This window comes from Rousettus aegyptiacus, unplaced genomic scaffold, assembly GCF_014176215.1.
Source record: "Rousettus aegyptiacus isolate mRouAeg1 unplaced genomic scaffold, mRouAeg1.p scaffold_m13_p_7, whole genome shotgun sequence".
In the NCBI taxonomy this organism is placed as follows: Eukaryota; Metazoa; Chordata; class Mammalia; order Chiroptera; family Pteropodidae; genus Rousettus; species Rousettus aegyptiacus.
The window spans coordinates 14,586,301-14,610,911 of NW_023416310.1; the positions used below are offsets into that span (position 1 = coordinate 14,586,301).

Here is a 24,611-nt window from a genome sequence, read left to right on the forward strand (position 1 = left end):
GTGTGGACCTGCAGATTATATCACATGACTCATTTGAAACAATTCTTTCCATTTTTCTAAGTCTTGAAGCGTGTTTCCAGATTCCTCTGGTTATTTGTACTCAGTTTACACCTACAGCTTTAGAGAAGCCCAACTTGACGGGCCAGCCTGACTTGTGGGTAGATAGTATCTCCTCCAGGCAGATAATGTTGCTGGGCTCACACACAGCATTGCTGGTCCATTCTCAAATGGCACCACCCCAAAGGGGTGGAGCGATTCCCACAGAGATGGGCATGCCTTCCCTGCCCTATTCCAGAATAACCCAGTGGTCAATTACACAGAAATTTCAAGGATTAGACAACTTTGCCATTTTAATGTCTTCTAAGGGAGTTTGGATTTAAGTAACACTTAAAAGTGAGCTATCTGTTTTCTACATACTCTTCATGGTCCTGCTCCCAAAAGGGCTTGAGGGGTAAAGGACCTTGCTTTTCCCTATGTGGTATTCTGTTTTTACTGGACAGTTTCATTGCCCCAGATTTGAGGTATAAGAAAGAATTGGAGCAGAGGGGAGCTTCCACTGTTCAGGGTATGAGTGAGTATTGGTTGAGTATTGAATATTCTACCTATTAAAAACATTGAGTTCAGACATGTTTTGGGAAATGCCTTGGTATAATTTTTTTTTTTTACTGTGTCATCACATGATTTAATTTTAATAAGCTTAATTTTTTAGATCAGTTTAAAATTCACATCAAAGTTGACCGAAAAGTATATAATCCCTGCCCCTCACACAACCTCTCCCACTGTTAACATCAGTGAGCTTACACTGACATATCACTATCACCCAAAGCTTGCCATTTACATTAATAATACTTTGTATGATTTAAACCATTTTAAAATTTATTGAGGCTTGTAATCTAACATGAGCAATCCTGGAGAATGTTCCACGTGCTTGAGAAGATTGTGTATTCTGCTGTCGGGTGGGATGTTCTGTGTATGTCAGGTCGAGCTGATGTGTTGATCAAGGCCTTTGTTTCCTTTCTGAGCTTAGAAAGGCATCCTTAACATTAAAAAACTCTTACAATTCAATAAGATGTTAAAACAAAAATATGGATAAAAGAATTCATAAAAGAAATGCAAATGATAACATACTCAGTGAATGCTGTAATAGAAATTGGTATGATGTTTCTGGGACGTATTTTGGTAATAGTTATCAAAAGTCTTAAAAGTTTCATACTATTTTACCAAGTAATTCAGCTCCTAAAAATATATTCTGGAGAACAGAGAAGTAAACAGAAATATGGACAAAGATTTATGTACCAGAACATTTACGATAGCAGTTTTAACAATGAAAATTTGGATATAAACTATGTCCAACAATAAGATGAATATTTCAGTAAACTGTAGTAAAACCAAAGGACGGGAAATGGCTATTCAATGATTTCAAAGGATCTTAATGATAGGAAAATACTTAATTGGGCCAAATTTATTGAAATCTTGGCTATAATAAAAAATACAAAAACAGAGTATCTGCAAGGATGTGGAGGAATTGGACCCCTCCTACATTGCTGGTGGAAATGTAAAATAGATCAGACACTGAAAAACAGTTTAGCAGTTCCTCAAAGAGTTAAATACATAATTACCGTAAAACCCAGCAATTCCTTTACTAGATATATACCCAAGAGAAATGAAAACATATCACACAGAAACTGGTACATGAATGTTTATAGCACTATTATTCATAAAGGCCAAAAGGTAGAAATAGCCCATGTCTATCAAAATAAACATATGGATAAACAAAGTAGTATAGCCATACAAGTGAATATTATTCAGCCATGAAAAGGAAGTACTGGTACATGCTACAATTGGATGAGTCTCAAAAACATTATTAGTAAAAAAAAATCAGACACAAAAGGCTACATATTTTATGATTTATATAAGATCTCCATAAAGGGCAAATCCATAGCAGATTAGTGGTTGCAAGGGGACGGTGGTGGGGAGTAATTGCTTCAAGGGTAGGGGGTGTTCCAGGGTGGTTAAAAAAACATTTTTGAAACTAGATAGATTGTTCATACTTAAAAATTGTTAATTGTATGAATTTTCCCTCAAAAATGAATGAATGAATGAATGCGTTGTGCTTCCCAGACACACACTCATCCTCCACCCCAAAGAGAATGCTAAACACCATGCTAAAAAAAAAACACACTCCCAAGCAAAAGCTCTGGGGCACAAAGGTAACGTTTGCAGCAATAGAATGAAGTTAAACCAAGATGTTAACCTCCTGCCTTGTGGGTGGGCGCAAAGACTGCTGTGCAAAATGACATCAGAGACCTAGGATTTAAAGCTCAGCCTGAGAGAACACTTAAAACGTCGGAGCTGCAAGGGTTTTGAAACCAAGGCAACTGTGACTCCAGGCAGCCCTGGCAGTTGGCCGCAGAGCTGGAAATGGAGACCAGGTCTCCTCGCACACCCACCCCTCCAGACCACCAAGCGAGCCTTCACAGAGGAGTTGGGTTTTAGGTTGGTTTCTTTGTTTTTAAAACCCCGGGAAGCTTCTGGTGGGCAAAGGATTGCGGGCTGCCTTTGCAGGCGCAAGGAGTGAGGGTGAAAATGTGAGCTAAGTAGTGGCGCGCGCCGAGAGGACGCGCTGCTCAGGGTCCCGCTCCCGCCGGGCCAGCCAGTCCAGCACCGCAGGGTTTAGGCGCGGCCGGGTCCCACGCTACCCTGCAAGCTTCCAGCAGCTCCGTGGTTTGTGTCTTTCTCGCCCTATTCAGAACAAACAGATTCTTACAAAACGTTGGTTAACCAGCTGAATGAATGAATATCCTTCACATCAGGAGAGCAGTAGGATTTTATTGACGCCCTCGGAGGACCGAAGGGAAATGTGGAGTGCAAAGAGCAAAAGCTATTTGCTCTGCAGACTGGACTTGTGCCTGCGATTGTAGAGCCCGTGTGCGTACCGGCCCCCTGGACAATGCGGTGCAGAAGCTCAGGGCTGCCGACGGTATCTCTAAGCGTCCGCAATCCTATAAAGCCACTGCGTCGGGTGGAGGTGGGGGGTGTTTGTAGAAAGAAGGGAAATGGAAGGGAAACACGTACTGCCCGTGTTTCCTACGTCTAGGGCTGGGAAGCTTGCACTTCTGTCTCTGGCTTCCTCTGTTCTGTGTAGCCCAGAGGGGGCTCGGTGTGGGTGAACTTCATTAGAAGGTTGGAACCAGACTTCAAAAGTATATCGGACACTGGAGTAGTGAGGCCTCGGTAAGTATTAGAGGGGAATCGGCAAGGCTGGGAAACAGCGGGGCCTTCGATAGCTCAGTTGGTAGAGCGGAGGACTGTAGTGGGTGAGCTGCGGCAATCCTTAGGTCGCTGGTTCGATTCCGGCTCGAAGGACTTCGTACAACCTTTTTAATATTCATTTAATTTAATTGTCCAGTAGGAAAAAAAGTTTCCTCAAAGGCGGGCTGAATTTACGTGAGTACTACCAATACTAATGTTCAGTAACGTCCATTCATTCAGTAATTAGCCAGTGTACGGCACAGCTCTCTTGTAGGTTAAATGCAGACATATTAAAATGTTTCTAAACAAGGTTTTATTACTATTGCTATGTGTACTTATCATATGTCCTGTTTTTGAAAATTTGCCCATGGTTCTATTGCATTCTGCTAAATGTCTCGAATTGCGGATGGTCCACTGGTCAGTGGACAGCTTGCAACAACCTGTAAGGCAAAAGAATAGGAGCTGCCAACAACTGGGGGATTAGCTCAAATGGTAGAGCGCTCGCTTAGCATGCGAGAGGTAGCGGGATCGATGCCCGCATCCTCCACTCGGTTTTTGCCCACGCATTAGAGGATTTCCACCCGCGGGAGGCCGGCTGAAAGCGGGTGGATGTTTGTGATTCACAGAGAAGGAAGACAGTCAATGATTAACTTCACATATTTTATTTTATTTCGCAGGTCTTTTCCAGTCTACTTCTTGGTCACTGCGTTTTCATCCTCCGGGCGCGACAGGCCGTTAACTGCCTTCTGAGAACACACGGACGGAACTCTCCTGCCCGCCGGGCCTGCCGATCCCGCAGCCAGCACTGGCTCAGGTACCCGCTCGCGTGCGAGGGAACCCCTGCGTGCTGACCAATGACAGCGAGCTTTACTGGGCGGGTAGCCAGCTGTACCCGCCGCCAATAGGCGAGAGACTTCTTGTTTCCTGGCAGAGCGGGGTCCCGGCACCGCGGCGCTCGGGTTTTGTTTGGGTCCTGGGTGGCGGGCCCAGGTGCCGGGGCCCGAGGTGGCGCCTCGCTAGCGGGAGAGGGAGCGGGATCACCGGCCCGGAGAGAGGTGAGGGGCTCTGCGTGGAGAGCGGGCCCCGCCGACCCCGGCCCCGCCCCCTTCTCAGCCCCTTTCAGCCCCGAGCACCTCTGGAATCCCACCCCGCCCCACCGCCACCCGGCTGGCCCTCTGCGCCGCTCAGCCCGACTTCTCCCTGCCCCACCCCCACTCCTACGGCCTCACCTCTGACCTCTATTCCCTGCCTTCCCGCCCCACCTCGAGTGTGATTCTGTCTCTACCCATCCTCATGCCTCCAAACCCCACCCTGCCCAGGGCAAGCTCGGTCAGTGTGAGGGTCCTTATGAGTGGAGGGTTGAGAAGCCACCAAGTGGGTTTCTACCAGCCACTTTTTTAGGAGTGCTCAGAACACCATTATTCACGATTGCCAGGGAAGCTTATTCAGGAACTCCAGTGCTTACAGGGCGGGAGAAGGGTGGAAACAGACCCATGCTTCAACTGGAATTGAGCTGCAGTCTTTAGGTGAGCAGGTGGCTTCTGCCCAGTTTCCTTTGGCTTGGCAAAGGCCACAAGTTTCTAGTTTTCTTCCATAATAGGCATAGAGTAGTAACAAAAAAGGAAGGACCAGCCTTTCCAGGGCTCGGGGGAGCAACAGAAGAATGCCTGGTCAGTCCTTGTGAGGACAGAGAAGTGGAGACAGGAAGTTGCCCATTTAAACTTGGAAACTTGGTTCTCTCTGCTCTATTCTGCTAGAGAGTGGGAAGCCACTCTAGGAAGCAGAGATCCAGAATGCCCCATTTTTCAAGAATGGCCATGTGTTGTAGTGGGTGTATCTTAGCTAAGTAGGGGCAATCTAACCTCTAATTCTCTAAACTTTGAGTTGCAAAGAATCTCAGAGTCTAGTGTTTCAGAATAGTCAAGCTGTAGTAAAATGGGATCCTGTTTTGGTCAGTTATAACCCTTAGTGTGAGGACAGAATACTGTTTTCTCTTGGCCTTTGCTGGAAGGCCACTTCTACATTTTCTGAGGGTAAGAGAGTCTTTTGCTTCCTAGAGCGCTTCCTGAGAGTAGCTCTTATTAATTCAGAGATACCCAGAAAACTTGTTTTCATTTTTCTTCCCTCTCCTCCCTACCCCACCCTCCATTTTTCCCCAGCTCTCAGGGCCAAAGTGGGGCAGGAGGATGCTTTCCCAGCCCCACCATGGAACTGCGCTGTGGGGGATTGCTGTTCAGTTCTCGCTTTGATTCAGGGAACCTAGCCCACGTGGAGAAAGTGGAATCTGTGTCTAGTGATGGGGAAGGAGCAGCAGGTGGGGCATCAGCCCCCACCAACAGCACTGCCTCTTCCCCTGACTACGAGTTCAATGTGTGGACCCGACCAGACTGTGCCGAAACAGAATTTGAGAATGGGAACAGGTAAGAGGAAAGTAATGGAAGGTGGAAGAAGGAAAAGAAGGAGATGTCCTTGTCTCCAAATCCAGCTTTTAGCCCTTTGACTTACAGTTCATACCAGCACACTACCCTTCCTCCTCTCCCCACCCCTTCTCCCCACTCACCACTTCCCTACATATCCCCTTTCCAGCCCTCCTGTATATAATCACCGATCCATCCTACTCTGGCCTTCAGGTCATGGTTCTACTTCAGTGTCCGGGGAGGATCTCCAGGAAAACTCATCAAGATCAATATTATGAACATGAACAAGCAAAGTAAGCTGTATTCCCAGGGCATGGCCCCCTTTGTGCGTACACTGCCTACCCGGCCACGCTGGGAACGCATTAGAGATCGGCCCACCTTTGAGGTAAGTTCTTAATGAGAAAGAAAGACAGACTTGGGTGCTAAAAGTAGAGGAGGGACAGGAAAGAGGTGTTACCCTCAATACAGAGCTCTAGGCAGGCAGGACACCAAGTTTTGGTACCAGCTTTCCCAGCAGCACTAGCTGGAGTCCAAGATAAGCCCCTGCCCCAGGAAGCCTCGAAGGAGCTGGCTGCCATAATGGAAGGGCTCACAGGGAGGGAAGTTGGTAAATGAGATGAGGGTGTGAGGTCAGTGCCTGGTGCCCCCAATAGGATCCTAGTTCTGACACCGATGGCATGTTGCCCCTCCCTGTTCCTCCTCTGCTCCTCAGATGACAGAGACGCAGTTTGTGTTATCCTTTGTTCACCGTTTTGTGGAGGGCCGTGGGGCCACCACCTTCTTCGCCTTCTGCTACCCCTTCTCCTACAGTGACTGCCAGGATTTGCTAAACCAGCTAGACCAGCGCTTTCTGGAGAACTATCCTACCCATAGCAGGTGCCAACCCTATTCTTACTTCTGCACAGTCCTGGACTAGACAGTACCTCTACTGCTTCTAAAATTTGCTCTAAGAGCCCTGAACCAAAACTTTACCATTTCTTTTCTCTGTACAAAATGTGGGACTTTGGATACCTTTGGCAAATATGTTTCTGTGTGACCTTGATCTCAGCATCACCACCTGCCCAGTTCAAGCCCTTAATATCCCAGCTCCATCAGTTATCTAGAATTTAGCCAGCACTGCCATTGCTCAGCATACCTTTTTCCTGTCCCAACCAAGGGCAACTTTGTGTTTATGCAAAGTAACCTAAGGAGCCATAAACTGGGGAGAAAAACAAGTTCATCCTGTATTGTACTCTGCGTTCTGGCAGTGCAGAGCCACCAAATCCTCATCCTCCCCTAACAGTGTGGACTGTCAGGCCCAAAGGTTAGGGTGGGTCCTACAAGTCCTGGGCTCGTGACAAAGCACCCCTAGGCCTTTAGGGACTTCTCTTGGCTTATGATTTTTACCCCTTCAGCCCCCTGGATACCATCTACTACCACCGGGAGATCCTTTGCTATTCTTTGGATGGACTTCGTGTAGATCTGCTAACGATCAGTTCCTGCCATGGGCTTCGAGAAGATCGAGAGCCCCGTCTAGAGCAGCTATTTCCTGATATCGGGACCCCTCGACCATTCTGTTTCACAGGCAAGAAGGTGAGTGGGCATAGTATAAAAGTAGAACTTTGGCCTTTCTCTAGTCCAGGCACTGCTGATAGCTTAAAGCTAGGTTATCTCTAGGCATCTTGGACACAGCCTCGGCCTACAGTCTGAGGCAAGTGTGACAGTTCCCACTCCACTTGCAAACTCAGCCGACTAGAAGTCCAGTGGCTTATTCCTGCCTCATCCACCACTACCACCCCTGCCACCCTATAGACTGTTCAGTGGAACAGCAGAGTAACTGACCTAATGACTCCTTTCCTCTCCATCTCAGATCTTCTTCTTAAGCAGTAGGGTACACCCTGGGGAGACTCCATCTAGCTTTGTCTTCAATGGCTTTTTGGACTTCATCCTTCGACCTGACGATCCCCGGGCCCAAACCCTGCGTCGCCTCTTTGTCTTTAAGCTGATTCCCATGTTGAACCCTGATGGTGTGGTCCGGGGCCACTACCGGTAAGAAGCATCCACAGCCTGTCTGGGTAGTTCCCAGTCCCCCTCATCCCTGCATTTCAGTGAAGTACTGTCAGCTTCTCATCTGACTTCTCCTGTATTCCCAATCCTCTTACATCCTTACAAGGGCAAGCCCCTCTAATCATCCAGTGACCCGAGAAGGAATGAGATCCCATCTGGTGGCACTCTCTGGAAGGAGCAGAGCTGGAATAACGCGGGCACATCCTTAGGTTTCTGTGGTGGGAGTAACAGAAGATCAAGGAGAGGGCCCGTCCTCAGTTGTTCCTAATGTAACTTCAGCCTCACTTTATAAGTCAGTCTCCCATAGTCTCCTTTGCATCTACTCTAGTGTCTCCTTCTCTGGCCCAGCCCTCTAGACCCTGCTTTAGTCCTTGTTTCCCTACAGCACAGACTCACGTGGAGTGAATCTGAACCGTCAGTACCTGAAGCCTGATGCGGTCCTGCACCCGGCCATCTACGGGGCCAAAGCTGTGCTTCTCTACCACCACGTGCATTCCCGTCTGAACTCCCAGAGCCCCTCTGAGCACCAGCACAGTCCTCATCTCTCTCCTGATGTTTCCCTTTCTGACCTTGAGAAAGCCAACAATCTCCATAACGAAGCTCACCTTGGGCACTCATCTAACAGGGATAACCCTGAGACCTGGACACAGACTGAACCAGCAGAACAGAAGCCCAACAGTGTGTGGATTGCGCCACAACAGTCCGCCGAGGCTGAGCAGCCAGCCCCTGACACCATCCCCCCCAAAGAGAGTGGTGTTGCTTACTATGTGGACCTGCACGGACATGCCTCCAAGAGGGGCTGCTTCATGTATGGAAACAGCTTCAGTGATGAGAACACCCAGGTAGGAATCCACAGAATGTCACATGAGTGTGGGAAGTTTTGCAGGTTAGGAAATAAAGGTCAGGGCGTGAACAGAGGGAAGGTGTCGTTCTGGCAGGAAGGCCTGTGGCTAGAAAAGGTGCACTACTTCTGAACAAGCTTCAGAGGGCCAAGAAGGGATGGCAGGGGGCCTTAGGTCTCAGTCATTACATCATGACCTCTGAAAGAAGCTCAAGCTGTTGCCATCATAGTGTTTTCTAGAGTTTGGGAAACCAGGAAAGAAGGACAATTTTGCATTATTGGAGAGAAGCTAAGAACTTAAAGAGAGGTAGGACTGTACCTTTCTAACACCTGGAAATAACGTCAAACATTCCTTGAGAATTCAAGAAACGCTGACTAGTGCTGATGGTTGTGAAGGTATCTGTTGTTATCAAGTCACACATGGCCCCATGCTTGTCATCTCTTCCTTGCCCTTGACCCTTCTCTATCTCTCCTGAGTTGCCTTTTTCCTCCTCCAAACAGGTAGAAAATATGCTGTATCCAAAGCTCATCTCCTTGAACTCAGCCCACTTCGACTTCCAGGGCTGCAATTTCTCAGAGAAAAACATGTATGCCCGAGACCGCAGAGATGGCCAGTCTAAGGAGGGAAGCGGCCGGGTTGCAATCTACAAAGCCTCAGGGATAATCCACAGGTTGGGTAGAAATTGGGATACGGTTGATGAAATAATTTCCCTAAAGAAAGCAATACCGGGTCTAGAGGGTTTAGGAGCAGGGGACGGCCCAAGTCTTCTCGAAAGGCAGGCTCACAATTAGCATTATTGTCTTCAGTCTGGGACTCTACCTTTCGAGACTTCTTGGGTATGTGATACAACACTGACGGTAGTTGCTGGGGATTAGGACTTTTTTACAAGCGATTACTTCCTTAGACCACATAGGCTGCCCCCCATGGTTTTGTCCTGATTCTGTCCAGGCAGGACACTGATAAAAGTCTCTGTGTCTTAGCTACACACTTGAATGCAACTACAACACTGGACGCTCAGTAAACAGCATCCCTGCTGCCTGCCATGACAACGGGCGTGCCAGCCCCCCTCCCCCACCGGCCTTCCCCTCCAGATACACTGTGGAACTGTTTGAGCAGGTATGAATACATGGGATAAGTGGGGAAAGGGGAACCTCAAAGTCTGGAAAAGCCTTCACCCCCGCTGCCTGACCCTAAGTTCTGAAAAGAGGCTCACCGTTATGGCCCTCTCACCACTGGTTATTCTCCTCCGTCGATAGGTACAGGCCTCTGACTAATAGTACTGAAAGGATGACTGGGCCCTATTTCTGACTGCCTGCCACAGAGAATCTCCCAGCACATCCGAGTCAGAATCTATGCCTCTGAGTTTGTCTTCCTCTTTATATTGGGTTAGTTCATTCTTAGGCTAAAAGTACCCCCTCTACAGTGGTCTTGATGATCCCCAGTGTTCTACGGGACACACAAGAGTAGGAGAGCTGTGGGTTACAGAAGAGATCCAAACTTCTCTTGCTGGGAGAACTCCTTCCTGCTGCCAGCCAGAAAGCACACTTGCCCCAGCTCATAATGGGTGAGGACCTCCAAACGAACAATAATTTAGGGAATAGCTCTAAATTTACCTGGGATAAGCAACCCATGCACAAAGGTTAGGGTACTCATTGAACAGATTTGAGGTCTGGCCTCTCCTTCCCTTCCACTTCAACACAGCAGCCTGGGTTGGAAGATCAAGATACTAAGCCAAACTGGACTCCCCCACAGGTGGGACGAGCTATGGCCATTGCAGCTCTGGACATGGCAGAATGCAATCCATGGCCCCGAATCGTGTTGTCAGAGCACAGCAGCCTCACAAACCTCCGGGCCTGGATGCTGAAACACGTGCGTAGCAGCCGAGGCCTGAGCAGCACTGTGAACATGGGTGTCAGCAAGAAGAAAGGCTCTCGAACTCCACCCAGAAGTAACAAGTAAGACCAGCAGGGTGGAAGGGAGAAAGGGTATGAGAGTGGCACAAGGCTGTGGAGTGAGGAGTTCTGAGGTCTGTGTTCCTCCCCTACTTCCAAAAAGACCAGATGGTGAATATTTTCAGGGAAAATTAAAATTCATAAGATTAGCTCGTTTTTTGAGAATGGGATCCTCTTCCCTTTTACCTGGAGTTCCAGACTTCCTAGATATTTCAAAATCAGACTAGGGGACTCCTTGCTTCAGAGCCCTGCTCAAAATCAAATCTAATTGGGGTGGGGGCAGGGCTCAGCTCCCAGTGGTTGTGAATGACTTATAAGAGGATGTCCAAAGGCCAGCACCAAGGCACTAAAGGGGAATTCACTGGGAGTTACCGCTGCCCAGGGGCGGCCCTTATGGCTTTTGGTATATTTTCTGCTGGAGCATGTATGTGCGAACAAGGGCACCTAGGCTTTCTGAGATCAGCCGGTATGCCAAGCTTAGATACCTTATTAATTGACAAGGATTCCTCTTTCTTGGAATAAGTCCCTGTTCCTTTCCACCCCAGAGGCGAAGCTTTACTGAGCATCAGACCATGCAGAGAGACTTGGGACACAACCTCCCTGGCCCAGGGTTAACTGGTATCTGCTTCTTTGCAGTGGCTTGCCTGTTTCCTGCTCTGAAAATACCTTGAGCCGCACACGAAGTTTTAGCACCGGCACAAGTGCTGGCGGTAGCAGCAGCAGCCAACAAAATTCTCCGCAGATGAAGAACTCCCCCAGCTTTCCTTTTCATGGCAGTCGGCCTGCAGGGCTGCCAGGCCTGGGCTCTAGCACCCAAAAGGTCAGCCACCGGGTGCTGGGCCCCGTGAGAGGTAAGCTAGTCTGGGAGCCCCTGCAACAGGTGTTCAGTTGTTTGGCGCATTGCTGGGGGAAGTGAGAGCTTGAAGATACACACTTGGCCTGGGACCAAGGGGTGAATCAATAAAATTAGTTTATAGCAGAGTCTGTAGCCTCTCCTGCGACCTCGGTGTTCCCTGCGCACGAGCTCCAGAGTGGTACTGTGTGTGGCATAGGCAGGAGTCCTGGGAAGCTGTGCTTCAGCACATGCTGGGAGGCAGGGGAGTTTCTAAGGATGAAACACGAGCCAAAGCAGGGCTACACTGAGACATGGAGCCTCCACTTGAAGGACAGTGCCGGGCTGTCTCACTGGAGGCAGGATAAGGAAATGCCCTCCCGGTCCACGCTGCAGCACTGTGGAATGACGGAGAGTCCTGTCCAAGGTCCTGTGGGCTGAACTGCTCCTGGCTTCAGAGCCTATCAGAGGGTGATGTCAGGATTCCAACTCTTCCAAAGAAAAATGGAACTAGACGGCTTTTGTTCTAGGCAGTCTAGCTCCTTCCAGCAGCAGCCACAGTTGTTCAACTTTGCATCAATACCCCTAGTTTGGCCTGATGAGACCCTGCCTGGTAAGACAAGAGATTCTGGGTCAAAATGTATACCAGAAACAGATGGGCCTTTAGAGAAAAAGAAGAGGAAAAAGACTACAGAGCCATTCCCTGGGAGTGATGTGGACTGTGGTGGGGAGATTATTGCAGCGCCACTTCTGGAAATACACTAAACCACAAATCAATATTGTATGTGGCTTCTGGGCTACAGAAATCTTGCCAGAGTATGCAGGAGGCTTGTGAGCTGGAACTAAGAGTTTTGCTGGTTCTCAAGCTGCTCTCATCCTGGTTAGCACTTCCCTGCTACTTAGCTTGCACCAGACCTCTTGGTGTGGACTGGAAACATGCACTGGGTCACTGCTGCGCGATCGGATTGTGCTAGTTAGAGCAACCACAGAGGAGAGCAATGGTCCTTCCCAGCTTTGACCAATAAGATGTTCGTTTGATCCCTGATGTGCATCATAGTTACTTGCGCTTACATGCCAAGCTCCATCCTCTGAGATTGTGCCTTTATTAGGAAAGGAAACTTCTGCACACTGTGTTCAAAGGAGAGTATTAAAATAATATTAATACCTTATATTTAAATAACATTAAACAGTGACCAAAACAATACATGTAATCCTCATGAGGACCCTGTGGGATAGACGGCATTTCCATTTTATGACGGGGAAACAGGCTGTTTAAGAGTGACCTAAGATTGCACAGCTATTAAGTGGCAGAGTTATTCAAATGTGTCTTTTCATGCTCTGGGATACTTGAGTTACTCATCTGAAATCTGGATAAAGTTTCCCTTCTAACTTCTTTTCTTCTTTACTCATAGTTCCTGGGAAGGAATATCAGCATCATAAATTCTCTTTCTCTGTCCACAAAAGGAAAATTACTAGTAAAGAGCCTTTTCTAGGTCCTCACTGGAGGATTCTGGGCAGTTTTAAACATCCTCCCTGTCCCCATTCCCAGTGCAGAGTGCTGTATTATGCTCCTTGAGTGAGGAACACGAATTGTCTTTGTTACTTTCCCAAATAACTAATAGAAAACAGGCATAGTCAGGACAAAGTTGACTGTCTTGAAACTTAATAGGGGACACAAGACAGTAAACACAGTATAAAAGCACACACACATTATAAATGTACAGGGGACTTAACGGAGGCCACTATCAGAGATAAACACAAGAGTAATTAGCCAAAGAATGTTCAGTTGAAAAATGGTTTTGAAGAATGGGTGGTGACATATAGTTTAACAAATATATTCCGGAGATGAGGATGATAGCCAGGACCAGAGTCTCTGCATACAGTGAACAAAAAGCAAGTGTAGTAGCTGGCTCCTGAGAATGATGAGAACAAAAGGCTTATGTGAGAGAGCTGTCTGTGAACTGTATATATCAGGCAAGGGAAGGGAGGCAGGATCCTTGGAGTAATTCATATATCAGAAGGCTAGAGCCTACACCAGGGCCTGGAAAGGAGAGATGAATAAACCTATTAGAACTCAGTGATGGTGGAAGAGATGGACTAAGAGAGCTTCAAGGCCACAAGCTAAAGAAAAGGTCATGGTGGCATTAAGACACTGTTGAAGAAAAAGTGATGAGTTTATCTGGTTGAGACATGCTTGGATGTCATGGGCTATCAATATGGAGATGTCCTACAGGCAGAAAAAGGGCCAAACTTTAGAAAAGGTGACATTAGAGTTGGACCTAGGAGTCATCCACATACAAGTACAGGTAAAACCAAGTGAGAAGCTGTGTTCCCCCAGGTGAATGAGCTTAGAAGCAGAAAGAGAGCTGGTTTGAGTATAGACACACCCCAGAACTTGAATAAATATTTCTAAGAACTGAGAAGCTATGTCTCTAAAGGGGTCAAGAAGAAGGTTACTAATAACACCAGTCAGGAATACTGTGAAGATCTGAAAGGTCAGATCTTGGGACTCTTTTGCCTCCTATGTTCTCCTGGGCATTTGATGCAGTTTTTGCTGCTTTGTCTCTTATTTAAAGTCCCTGCTATGACTCCAGGATGGGAGACTGGCCTAGGCATGGGACAGGGACCCGTGATGCAGATGGTGTGTGGACCTGGCATCTTCAACCCTTGGAACTGCTTCTCTATTTGTCCAGTGTGATTATCTATGCTGCAGCTTTGTGACGTTTCCTTTCCCACACATCTGGCTTTTCGGCCCCAGCCGTATCTAGACATACTTGGTCTTCTCAGACAGGAACACGACACACATTCCTCTAAGCTCTTACTATAAAGCAGCTATACTTAACAAATCCAAAACTGGGATTGTGATTTGACAAAGGATTTTTGTGATTTGTGAACTTATATTTATAATAAAAATTTCCACTAATGTATAAAAGTTATACATATTTAACTATGTAATTAGTGAGTATCCCTTAGTGGCTAGAATAAAACATGAGACTGGGCTATCCAGAAAATTTCAGGAAAGATCTAGGCAGCTCAGTCAGAAACTTAAGGCAGAGGTTCAGGGACCTAGTCTGAAAGGTTCTGTTCTGAGGCTGGAAAATGACATTTTAAAAGGTCAACAAGTATCCAACTTGGGGTGAACAGGAATGTTCCTGGGGTGTGGGGCTCGAAGAGCCTCTAAGTAAGCCTTGACTCAGTGTCCCGACTATAGTGCCAGGATCTTTTTACTTCCTCCCATGCTGCAAAACACCACCTTCCCAGACCTGTGGTCAAGTTCTTGTCCACTGGCTCAGAAGTGCAGACAGCAATATCAGGAGCTGTGGAGGAGGAGGGAAAGATCACTTGGGAAGGTCTAAAGTCTGTGAGACAGCTGTGCAAAAGCAGATGCAAACCGCTCAGGGGGCCTGCTAGGAAGAAGGTGGAGCGGTAAACCAGCTCTTATTGGTTATGTATTGATGGAAACAGGGCAAGGACTAGGGGGAGGTCAGTGAGGTGGCCATGACACACAATTTAAAAAGACAGTCGATCTCAAGGCCAGGAAGGGGCCTCCCCATATTGTACACCCTATATGCCTCTCGCTTCATCCTAGTCCTGGTCTTGGATTCAAGCAACAGTCTCATTCAATAACTGAAACATGCCCTGGCCCTCCATCCTCCCCAGCAGGATACTGGGGTAAAAGACAAAGGACTTAAGTCTAACGTCTTCAGCTGTTGTCCTGTCTCCGCCACTCTCATCTCTCCCAGCTCTGGCAGTTAAAACTGGGGTTTACTAGAACCCCTCCTTGGCCTATCGATGCCTTGGCTCAGCTAACAGGCAGCTTTGGGTAGAGGAGCTTGTCCAGTGGTAACAGGAGGTTCCTTTGAGAAGGGAGTCAAAGGGCACAAGGAGTGTGCTTCCAGGGCCATCACCACTTTTACTTTCTCTACTGCAAACAAGTTCCATGTTATGTAACAGGTTAAAACTTATTTGATGGCAGGAAATGTCTCCTAACACATCTACTTATTCCCTTATCACCTAGCACTGTGCCTAGCACTGTGCCTAGCACTTACTAAATGATCAGCGAATACTTGCTAAACAAACAAAAGGCAAGAAGCTGGGAGCTGCATGAATATTTGTGTAACTTTGCTATCCCTCAGAGGGCATAAATCAGGTTTGTGATCGTCCCAGGGATTAAGTTAAAGTCTGAGGTGCTACATGTAGAGACAGTTCCAAAGACATTTCGGGGGGATGATGCAGGACCTAGGCGCAAGGCACATAACTGCTGTAAATTGTGAGGCCTTAGAATATCCATTCTAATTCATACAATAGTGAGGTTAGTTTGGCTTTTCCTTTCAGACTTTTGCCCCAGGACTATCCTGCCACTCCCAAAATGGAACCTATAGCTGATTACCTAATCATCTCACAACCTCTAGTAGCTGGACACGTATCACTCTTGCACCCAGCCTTAAGCTGCTATTTCTATAGCTCAGAACCAAGAAATAAGAGAGTTGGAGCTCCTCCAATTTTTGCCTCAACGGGGACTGCGCAGGCCTGGATTACACTGGGTGCCAAAGCCAAGACATGAGAAATGGCTGTGTGCTCACACTGCCAAATTTATAGGCAGACCTGGGCAGATCTTAAGATAGTCTTTTAAGTGATGATTGAAATGCTATCTTTAAAAGCCTTACATTTTTCAGACCAGGCATGCCCACTAAACCACACCTCGTCTTCTATCCTGAAACTCTCTTTAGGAGCAGGACTCCTGAGTTGTAGCCTTAGTACCTTTCCCATGACCCCTACATGTCACACTGGCCTTTTTAACACCATTTGCCTGTTCTGCTTCTTACTTTCTTGAGTGTCCTGCAGTTTCTTACTAGAACCTACAAGTGTCCCAAAGGCCTTCACCTGTTTCTTGCTTGCTCTCTCATCCTTTATTGGGTTGGGTGAGGCTTCATCCCTTAATGTCGTTTCAACATGCTTCTGTGTATGGAGATTTCTCAGACCATCTAGAAACCTGCTATTTTCCCCTCTATCAAGTTCATTATTTCTGTGTACTGTGCACTGTTACTTGGACATCATAGTGACATCCCTGTTTTAACCAAAGAAATACCCAGGTGTGGCTCTACAGTATCTCCTAAGTCATTGGCGGCAGGTGATGTTTCAGGTTATTCGACTATGGCCTTAAATCTGACTTCTGTTGTCTTGGCATCGCTGTCCCAACTCTTGCTAGCCCCATGAGGTCTGGTTGTTTTCTCTTGGCTGTGGTCTTAAGACTCTTAATTGGTACCCAGCATCTCAGCAAACTCCTCAAAGATAGTGTCCACCCTGACATCTCTTCCTTTTCTTTTAGTCTTTATTCATGTAAGTATAAATTTTTTAAAATTTGGTTTAGGCCCTTCCAGAAATAACCCTGTTACTGCCTGCTGCTTCTCAATATAGCTAGACAAGATGAAGTTGTCGCCTATTTCCTAAGTTGGGGGCTTTTCATAGCTAACATATGTTGCTTTGTTAGGTGTCAACTGGCATCCTGGAGACCCCATCAGATTCAACTCCATGAAGGTTAATAGCTCATTCAGTTTGAGGGCATTTAGCACCTGCTGTCCTGTGGCGAGGAACCATATGCCAAACCTGAGAGCCTCTCTACCCCACCCAGCAACCATTTATGCCAGTGGGCCCTCACCTTTCAGAACTTCTAACAGTGAGACTCTAAGCACAATGAATGGACTAGAGAGCTGCCCCATAGGGTATAATGATATGCCCTTAGTTACTGAGCCAGCTCATGGTCTGCAGTGGGTGTCTGCTATTCAGGTAAACAAAATGTTTATTAAGGTCTCTGTTTTCCAGGCAGTATTTTATAGGCACTGGGATATACAGAAGTAGAGAAGGTCTTTACCCTAAAGAGACTCAAGTTCTAATCAGAATATTGGCAACATTTATTGAGTACTTACTATGTACCAGACATTATTTTAATTCTTTTATACAGGTACTAACTTATTTAATTAAGGAAACAGAAACCATAAACAATTACTAGCCAAGTGAACAAAGGACAATGAAGCCGGAACAATTAATTCTACCTGTAATGGTCAAGGAGGCTTCACATAGGTGACATTTGAGACGGGACATATAAGATATCCAAGGTTTCACTAAAAAATAGACACTGCAGAGGAACCACACAGCTAGTAGCCATGGGAGTTGCAGTACAGTGTGTGAAGGATCAAGTCGGCATCCTGCTGAGGACATGCAGAGCGGAACCCCAGCGGACAGGGCTTTGAATGCCATTGTGAAATGTTTAGACGCTATCCTTTAAAACAGTGTCTCCCCCTTGCCTGAGCCAGAATGATTTCTGATCAGGTCTATATTTTAGAATAACAATTTCTGGCACCTGTGTAAAGGGTGGATTGTAAAGAGAGACCAGTGGGGATTTTTTCTTTTCAAAAGCCTGAATGAGCGATAATGACCTGTATCTGAATACTGACAATGGCAAGGGAAAATAAAAGAGGAATTCAAGTGAAGGCAGAGGTAGAATTGTCCAGATTTGGTTAAAAACAATCTAAATGTGAGCAAGGAACTGAAAGATCAAACAAGGTTTCCAGCAGAGTCTTTACCAATATAGGGGGAACAAAAGGAAGTGTGGGAGAAAATGAATTTTGTTTGGGTCATAAGACTGCCAGGTAGAAGTGTCCAGTGGACAATTAGCACTGCAGTTCCGAAAGGGCCAGAAAGAGATTTGGAAGCTTAAAGTATGTTGAGCAGGAGAGGACCAAGGATAGAATGGTGGGGGTACACTGACATTTAAGGGGCAGGAAGAGCAGGTGAAGAGCAGTTAGAGTTACGAGAACCTAGGAAAGCTGTGTTTTAGAAGCCAAGTGCAATAACTTCCTTGCCAGAAGAATGAATGAACTGGTGGGTGAGTAGGTTGGTTAGCTACGCACAGTTGAAGTAGGACGAGGACTGGCCAAGAACTGGATAACTGGAATAAATATTAGAGGTCTTTCTACTCAGATTTACTTCAGCAGAGAGATGCTGGTGTGATGACAAGCTTGAAAACAGGCATCTTCTGACCAAGGAGAGCCAATGGGCCAGTGGAGTGACAGTACCTCACTTGCCCTTTTATCTGCTTGTCTCTCTTCCACTCAGAGCCCAGAAGCCAGGACAGGAGACGGCGGCAGCAGCCACTGACCCATCGCCCTGTTTCGAGCAGCCTGGCCCCATTCCCAACTCCTGCCAGTTCTAGTCTCGTCTCCTCACGCAACATGGGCTCCTGCCTACTGTCCAACTCACTCGGCATATCAGGTCTGTACCCACTGCCACTGAAATCTGAGTTGGCCAGCCCTCTTCTGACTTACCATGCAGGGCACAGACCAGGCTCCAGACTAGGCACGAAGAAATCCCTCCAGCTCCATTGTCACCTGATCTGGACTTCCTTCTTGACTCGATGTAATACAGGCCACTCCAAACCGGGGGCATCGGTTTTCCTCCTGGATTATCCTAAATCCCTAACACCCATGCCCTTGTACATGAAAATGGAATTTAATGAACATCTTGGTAACAAAATGAGTTACCATTTACTGAGCATTTATCATGTGGCAAGCACTGCTCTAAGCACATTATCTCATTTAATCCTCACTTTTATAGTTGAGGAACCTGAGGACTTCTACATTCAAGTTCCCTGACTCTAGGAGCTGGGCATTAGACAAAACTGAAGAAGGAAAATGTGATCATATTATCCACAGAAAACCTTGGCCGTCTGCTCTCCTTTTAAGTTACAGACCAAAGCTATGTAAAACACTGGATGGGAACAACTTCTAAGACTCCAGTCCAGCATCTTCTACCTCAGAACCTACTACTCCTCACCTGTTTAACTCTTCACTGGGTGGCCCTCAGTCCACCTGTCTTGGTACTGCTGACTCGATCTTTAAACACTTCTACATCTGATTGGAACAGGCTCTGAGGTCTACAAATTCACAGAATAGTTCCGTATGAATGGTTCTGATTCGAGCTCCTAGTTCCTGCTTCACCCCTTGGACTAGACTACATGTCAAGCTCCTCAACCAGGAGCAACCACCCCGCTGCCTCCTGGACATTTGACAATGTTTGGAGACTTTGAGTTGCTACAAATGGGGAGGGGGCAGGGGAAGAAATGCCAGCTAATGAGTAGAGGCGAGGGATGCTGCTAAACATCCTACTACAATGGCCCAAGATGACAAAGAATTATCCAGCCCAAAATGTCAACAATGCCAATGGCTCCTACCCTGATAACAGTTTCCTTTGTTCCCTAGGGAGCAGCTGCTCACTCCTGTCCTCTGGGGACAAAGAGGCTGTCATGGTGATTGGGAAAGGTCTGCTAGGGACTGGAACTCGGATCCCCTGTATCAAGACCCGATTACAGGTAACATTTTTGGGTCTTCCCCAGTCTCCTGCGTCACTCTGGCAGAGCCCAACGAGGCAATGTTCGTCTGGGTAGTGGGAGGGAGAATGCCCGGCACTGCTTTACCACCTCTCCCCGCAGCTCTATCAGAGAGCTGCTCTGGTGTCTGAATGCCTGCCTGTCCAGTGTCCCCATCCCCTTCAGCCAGGTCTCTTGCTTGCTTTCAACCTGTGTCCCTGCCAGATATACCCCAGCCTCACTCAGCCTGCTAGCTTTGGCTTTGCCTGCCCCTCCCCTTAGCTTCTCCTCTCTTTCTGCCCAGACCTGCCCGAGGAGAGTTCCCGCCAAGAGGGGTCCCGGATTCCCCAGGTAACACATCTGGTTACTGCTCCTAGGAACAGCTGTGCCACCAACTCTGATTCAGTCCCGATCCCCATGCCAGGTTGACTGAAGTTGGGTATAGGAGGTGACTGGTTGAGTGAAGCTTAAGCTGCTCTGACAGTGGCTGAGGCACAGAAGCCTCTGAGGAAGATCTGCCAATCCCCTAACCTCTTTCTACACAGTACTTCTCTACTCAGCCAGATCTTGGCCACGGTATAACCATGGAGGTTAAATACTGGATCCCTTTGCCTCCTCTAGTTAATTAAGACTTAGAGTGTAGTGTCACAGATTAATGCAAGAGTCTCCAGGTATTATACTGCCTTACCCTCTCAGCTAGGGACAGTACATTCAAGGTCCCGGTGCCTGTGCTGACCACTAAACTATACTCTTACTCATGGAAACTCCAGAAGCAAAGAAGTTCATAGAAGAACCCCGTTTCTTAGCCCACCCCTTGTCCACACAGGCTAGGCCCAGGTTGGGCCAGGGCTCACCGCCGACTCGCAGAGGGATGAGAGGCTCTTCGGGCCCCACATCCCCTATCCCCCGGACCAGGGAGAGCAGTGAGCTGGAGCTGGGACCCCATTCTACACGAGGGTGAGCACCAGGGTCCAGTCCCTCACCCCATCTCTCATTTCTATTCCCTCATTCCCATTTCTGCCATACAGGATCATTTTCTTCCTTCCCTACTCCCTCTGACCCCAAAAAGACTAAAATGTACTTTCATTAAGAATCTAGTCCCTGATTTTTTTTCCCCCATCATGGCCTCAGTCTTCACTTCAGTGGATAAGAAAACAATTTCTAGTTAGGGTCTAAGGCCTAGGAGCTGGCTGTTTCCAGCATCAGACCACTGTGCACTACTCAACCTGCCTTATACATCTCACCTCTCTCATCTCCCAGCCCCTGGCTAACAGACCAGAAGAGGGGCAGAGTTCTCACAACACTGATTCCTCTCCCTTCTCTGTTGCAGGCTGCCTCAGGCCGGGCCCCCACGGCCCCGCTCTGCCCCTGCCTTTTCTCCTATTTCCTGTAGTCTATCTGACTCCCAGTCCCGGACTTGTTACAGCGGGGGGCCCTTGGGCCAACCTGAGGTTTGTTTTGTCCCTAAATCCCCCCCACTCACTGTTTCTCCCCGGGTTTGATGCCTTGACCTTCATGCCCAGGATATAGCCACAAGATGGGGAATACAGTGAGAAACGCGCTAGTCCCTTCCCTCAGCTGCTGTTCCACGTGACAACTATAACTCCTTGGAATGCCAGCCACACTGCTCTGAGGCATCGCAGAGCATCACCTTGAGACAGGACAAAGCAGGGAATATGACACACCCCTTCCCTCCCTCCACAGCACAAGATTTTGGGACCACAAAAAAAAAATCTATATTTTTATATTGGGGTGGGGAGGGAGTAGAAAAGAAAGCAGCCCCTATACTGGGCCCTATTCAGTGGCAGCTTCTTGTTCCATAGGATTAAAGAAGACTTTGAGGAAATAAAAGTTGTTTGGAAAAATCCAGGTGTAGTTGCTTTGTATGTTGTGATGGGTAGAAGGGATGAAGTGAAGTGTGAAGGCCCCTCACACCCTCCATCTTGCCTCAGACTATGTCCTGGAACCCTAGAAAAGAGGGGGAAAGACCTGAGGTAAGGAAAATGCCACAGCTTTCCTCTGAGGAAGTCCTTCAGGAAATCAACTCATCCAGCCTCTTCCCCCTTTCCATTTTGACCCACACTTAAAGTTGGTTTCCAAGCCCCTCACCACCACCACCCTTCTCTATGATTTGGGTCTGCAGTAGCCAACCCCTAAATCAGTGCCCTCTGCCCCAGAACATGGAAATAGAATTCTGTACCTTTACAGCCCCTCACAAAACAACTCTGCCTAAATAAAAGCCTGAACAACCTTGGAAAAGTGAGGACTATTTACGTGAACTGCCCAAATCTTCATACGTGGATGGCATCCTCGGTATCTTTATTCCTACCGGTGTCATACTTCCTTGTACCCTCAACGTGGACATCTGGGACCACATGAAGTTGGGGGTTCCCGGGGATTAGGAAATCCACCCCCATTTTAGCAAGGAACAGTTTAAGGGGGAGGGACACAAGGGACTGCAAGGCACTCCCTCCTCTGAGCGGATAATGGGGCCCAGTTCTGGACTGTATCATGCTTGGCCCGACACTGTCTTATTTGAAGTTTCGAACCCTGCAGGCCCTGGCGCGGCCTTGCCACTCCAGGGGCTGGGCGCTACAGCCCCGGACCGTTACCTGGGGCAGAGAAAGCGCCACTTTCATTCCTGCTTCTTGGGATTGTTGACGGCCACGTAGTGATAGAGAACCACAAGCAGGAAGAGCGACACGCCCAGCATGTTGGCGAAGATGGCGAGCTGCACGTCTGTGATCATCCTGCAAAGAGGAGGGACTGAGCCTCGGGCGGCACACTCCTCGTCCAGACCAGGACCCGTCCTGGGCCCCCGAGTCCAGCCACCACCAGACGGGCCGTGGACCGCGCCTGCGTGCCTCTCACCTGATCTGCTGGCCTCGGCTCCGAAGCGGTCTGCGCACTCGCTCGAGGTAGGAGACCTGAGCCGGAAGTTTGTAGCCCCAGCTCCGCCCGAATCGAGGCACTTCCGGCCGTGCGGCTCGGCCGGATCGGGCTCTCTAGCCGCGCCGTCTCGCCTGCTTCCCGAGGCGCGCTCGCAAGGGGCGGGGTCTCGGGCGGGGCTGCGGAGAGACGGCGTGACTGGGGCCAGCACGGCGCAGCTGCTCGCAGCTGGCGCGCCACGGGAAGCGGTTATCAGCAATGTGACCGCCTCCTGGGAGCCGAGGAGTGCGCTAGGACGAGGTTGCGGTGGCGGGGCCGGGAGGGAGGCTCGGCCTGACCCTAGATTCTGACCCTGCTTCCTGCTCCGGCCCCCCGCGCTGCGGCCCAGCCTTCGCTTCCCGGCCCGGCCCGACCCAGCCAGGTGCTTCCTTTGGGCCCTGCCCTCAGGGTCCGCTCGCTGGCCCAAGCGGCAAGGAAAGGGATGAGAGGCGGTGCAGAATGGAGACAGGGTTGGGGCGACTGGGTGCTCCTTTCTTCGGCGCCAGCCTTTCCACCCCACAGGAACGATCCTGCCTGTGATCTGATCAGTGCCTCTCTCACCCGGGCTTCCTACCCCCACTCCACCCCCGGAGGTGGGCGTCGGAAATAGTGCAGCCCCTTCCCAGAATCTAAACCCAAACCGTGGGACGTCGGCCAAGTGGGAAATCACCCCCCGGATGTGAAGGAGGGAGGAGGGGAAGAAGGGCTGGGATAAGCAGGAGGGGTGGTGGGTTCGGAGCACAGTGGGTTGTGGAAGAGAAAGAAGAGGGCTGTGGGTCTCTGGTGAGGGGAGAGGCACTCTGGGGCTCTCTAACCCTCTGCCCAGCCAAAAAACGGTTCCCCTCTCATTCCTTGCTTTCCTTCAGCTTCACCATAAAAGGGAATGGCACTGAGCCAGACTGGGGCTGGGGGCTGGGCTGGGCTATTGCTCTGGAGCTGTCAGGGGTAATGGAAGCCAGTTGCTTTGCGGTAGAGGGGGGCCAAGGCTCAGGGGACGCCTCTGCTTCCCTGAGCCAAAGAAAACTACAGGAGCTTCTATGGGGCAGGAACAGATGGGGCAGGGACCAACTTGCTGCCTGTGTGCACCGCGAGCTAGGGTGCGCTAGCACAGGGTGGCCTTCCCTATCCTGGGACCATCAGAAGTTTGTCCTCCATGCTCCAGCTAGTCTCATCTGAGTCTAGTTTACTCTTGGAGACCATTTTTAATTTTGGTTACTCCTTCAGTCACTCCAGTGACTCCTAAGCTTGGTCTCTGCCTGTGGTTCCCCTGGCCTCCCCCACTCACCCCCAGCCTCTACCACGTATTTCCCAGAGTTTCCTATTTAGAATTCCGATCCCATGTCCCCTGCACATAACAGTGAAACCCTAGGCATGTACTCCCTCGTGTGTCTCTCAGTGAGCAGTGTGTTCCTAGCTCTGCTCTGAGAGAATGAGGGTCTAGGTCTTAAAGGATTCTACGCATTATGTTTCGTGTACCCTGGAAATTTGAAACAGATCCAAGTCCAAACACATTCAGATCTCCTGTTAGAACAGAACTAGACCTTGAGACCTACTCCCTACAAAGACTTTCTAGACTGCAAATGACAAAGTACTTCAGTTTTCCGCGGCTGTCCTGAGACCAGCTGAGCCAGGTGCAAAGTATCCTAGACTGTCAGAGCTGAAGGGTGCCTTCAAGATCATTTTTTAAAGACAACTGAGACCCAGAAAGTTATTGATTTGACTAAAGTTCTACAACTGATTAAAGACTGTGTCACCTGATCCTGTTTCTTCTGTTCCATACTCTATGTCAGACTGTGGACTCAGTAGGTTATCCTGGGTCAGGGACAAGAAGAAAAAGATTTATTTAGAACCATTCAGAAATGTCCTTCATTTCCCAGAACTTCCTGTGCCCAGGTCAGCAAGACTCTCAGCCTTGCATGGGTCATTTGGCCAAGCGCCTGGAAGAACTGAAATTGAAAATGGTCTCCAAGAGAAAAC

The 24,611-nt window shown here is 48.5% G+C and overlaps 2 protein-coding genes and 2 non-coding genes across 12 annotated transcripts; 3 read left to right on the forward strand and 1 right to left on the reverse strand.

Moving 5' to 3' along the window:
• The first annotated feature begins 3,277 nt into the window (after positions 1-3,277).
• TRNAY-GUA lies at positions 3,278-3,366 on the forward strand. The gene is given in 2 exon segments: positions 3,278-3,314; positions 3,331-3,366. It is a non-coding gene; the product is annotated as a tRNA-Tyr (tRNA).
• A 360-nt stretch (positions 3,367-3,726) lies between these two features.
• On the forward strand, positions 3,727-3,799 carry TRNAA-AGC. The gene has a single exon. It is a non-coding gene; the product is annotated as a tRNA-Ala (tRNA).
• A 369-nt stretch (positions 3,800-4,168) lies between these two features.
• Positions 4,169-21,573, forward strand: AGBL5 (ATP/GTP binding protein like 5). Of its 9 annotated transcripts, none has more exons than XM_016129066.2 (16): positions 4,169-4,307; positions 4,688-4,778; positions 5,412-5,672; positions 5,883-6,054; positions 6,382-6,545; positions 7,064-7,241; positions 7,519-7,697; positions 8,101-8,557; positions 9,058-9,227; positions 9,538-9,673; positions 10,310-10,512; positions 11,146-11,360; positions 18,458-18,613; positions 19,600-19,709; positions 20,533-20,663; positions 21,037-21,208. In XM_016129066.2, exons 3-16 carry the CDS (start codon positions 5,458-5,460, stop codon positions 21,206-21,208), a joined length of 2,658 nt encoding a protein of 885 aa, XP_015984552.1. In that variant the 5' UTR covers positions 4,169-4,307; positions 4,688-4,778; positions 5,412-5,457. The 9 variants fall into 9 exon arrangements, 8 of the variants coding, with proteins under 8 accessions (XP_015984552.1, XP_015984551.1, XP_036080476.1 ...); XR_001594931.2 differs by lacking the exon at positions 4,688-4,778 and adding an exon at positions 20,011-20,057 and having other exon boundaries at positions 4,182-4,307; positions 21,037-21,564; XM_016129065.2 differs by lacking the exon at positions 4,688-4,778 and having other exon boundaries at positions 4,182-4,307; positions 21,037-21,573.
• Positions 21,424-22,711, reverse strand: OST4 (oligosaccharyltransferase complex subunit 4, non-catalytic). The gene is made up of 3 exons (XM_016129069.2): positions 22,578-22,711; positions 22,319-22,456; positions 21,424-21,674 (listed from the first exon to the last, which is right to left on the reverse strand). The coding sequence occupies exon 2, from the start codon at positions 22,453-22,455 to the stop codon at positions 22,342-22,344; it is 114 nt and encodes a 37-aa protein (XP_015984555.1). The 5' UTR covers position 22,456; positions 22,578-22,711; the 3' UTR covers positions 21,424-21,674; positions 22,319-22,341.
• Between the last annotated feature and the right edge of the window lie 1,900 nt (positions 22,712-24,611).

Excerpts from the sequence above, each read along its gene's own strand:
- OST4 (XM_016129069.2), bottom strand. The coding sequence starts at position 22,455 with ATGATCACAGACGTGCAGCTCGCCATCTTCGCCAACATGCTGGGCGTG.
- AGBL5 (XM_016129066.2), top strand. The coding sequence starts at position 5,458 with ATGGAACTGCGCTGTGGGGGATTGCTGTTCAGTTCTCGCTTTGATTCA. Across the intron at positions 6,546-7,063 it reads AACTATCCTACCCATAGCAG|CCCCCTGGATACCATCTACT; the intron begins GTGCCAACCCTA and ends TTACCCCTTCAG. Across the intron at positions 18,614-19,599 it reads CAACTCACTCGGCATATCAG|GGAGCAGCTGCTCACTCCTG; the intron begins GTCTGTACCCAC and ends TTTGTTCCCTAG.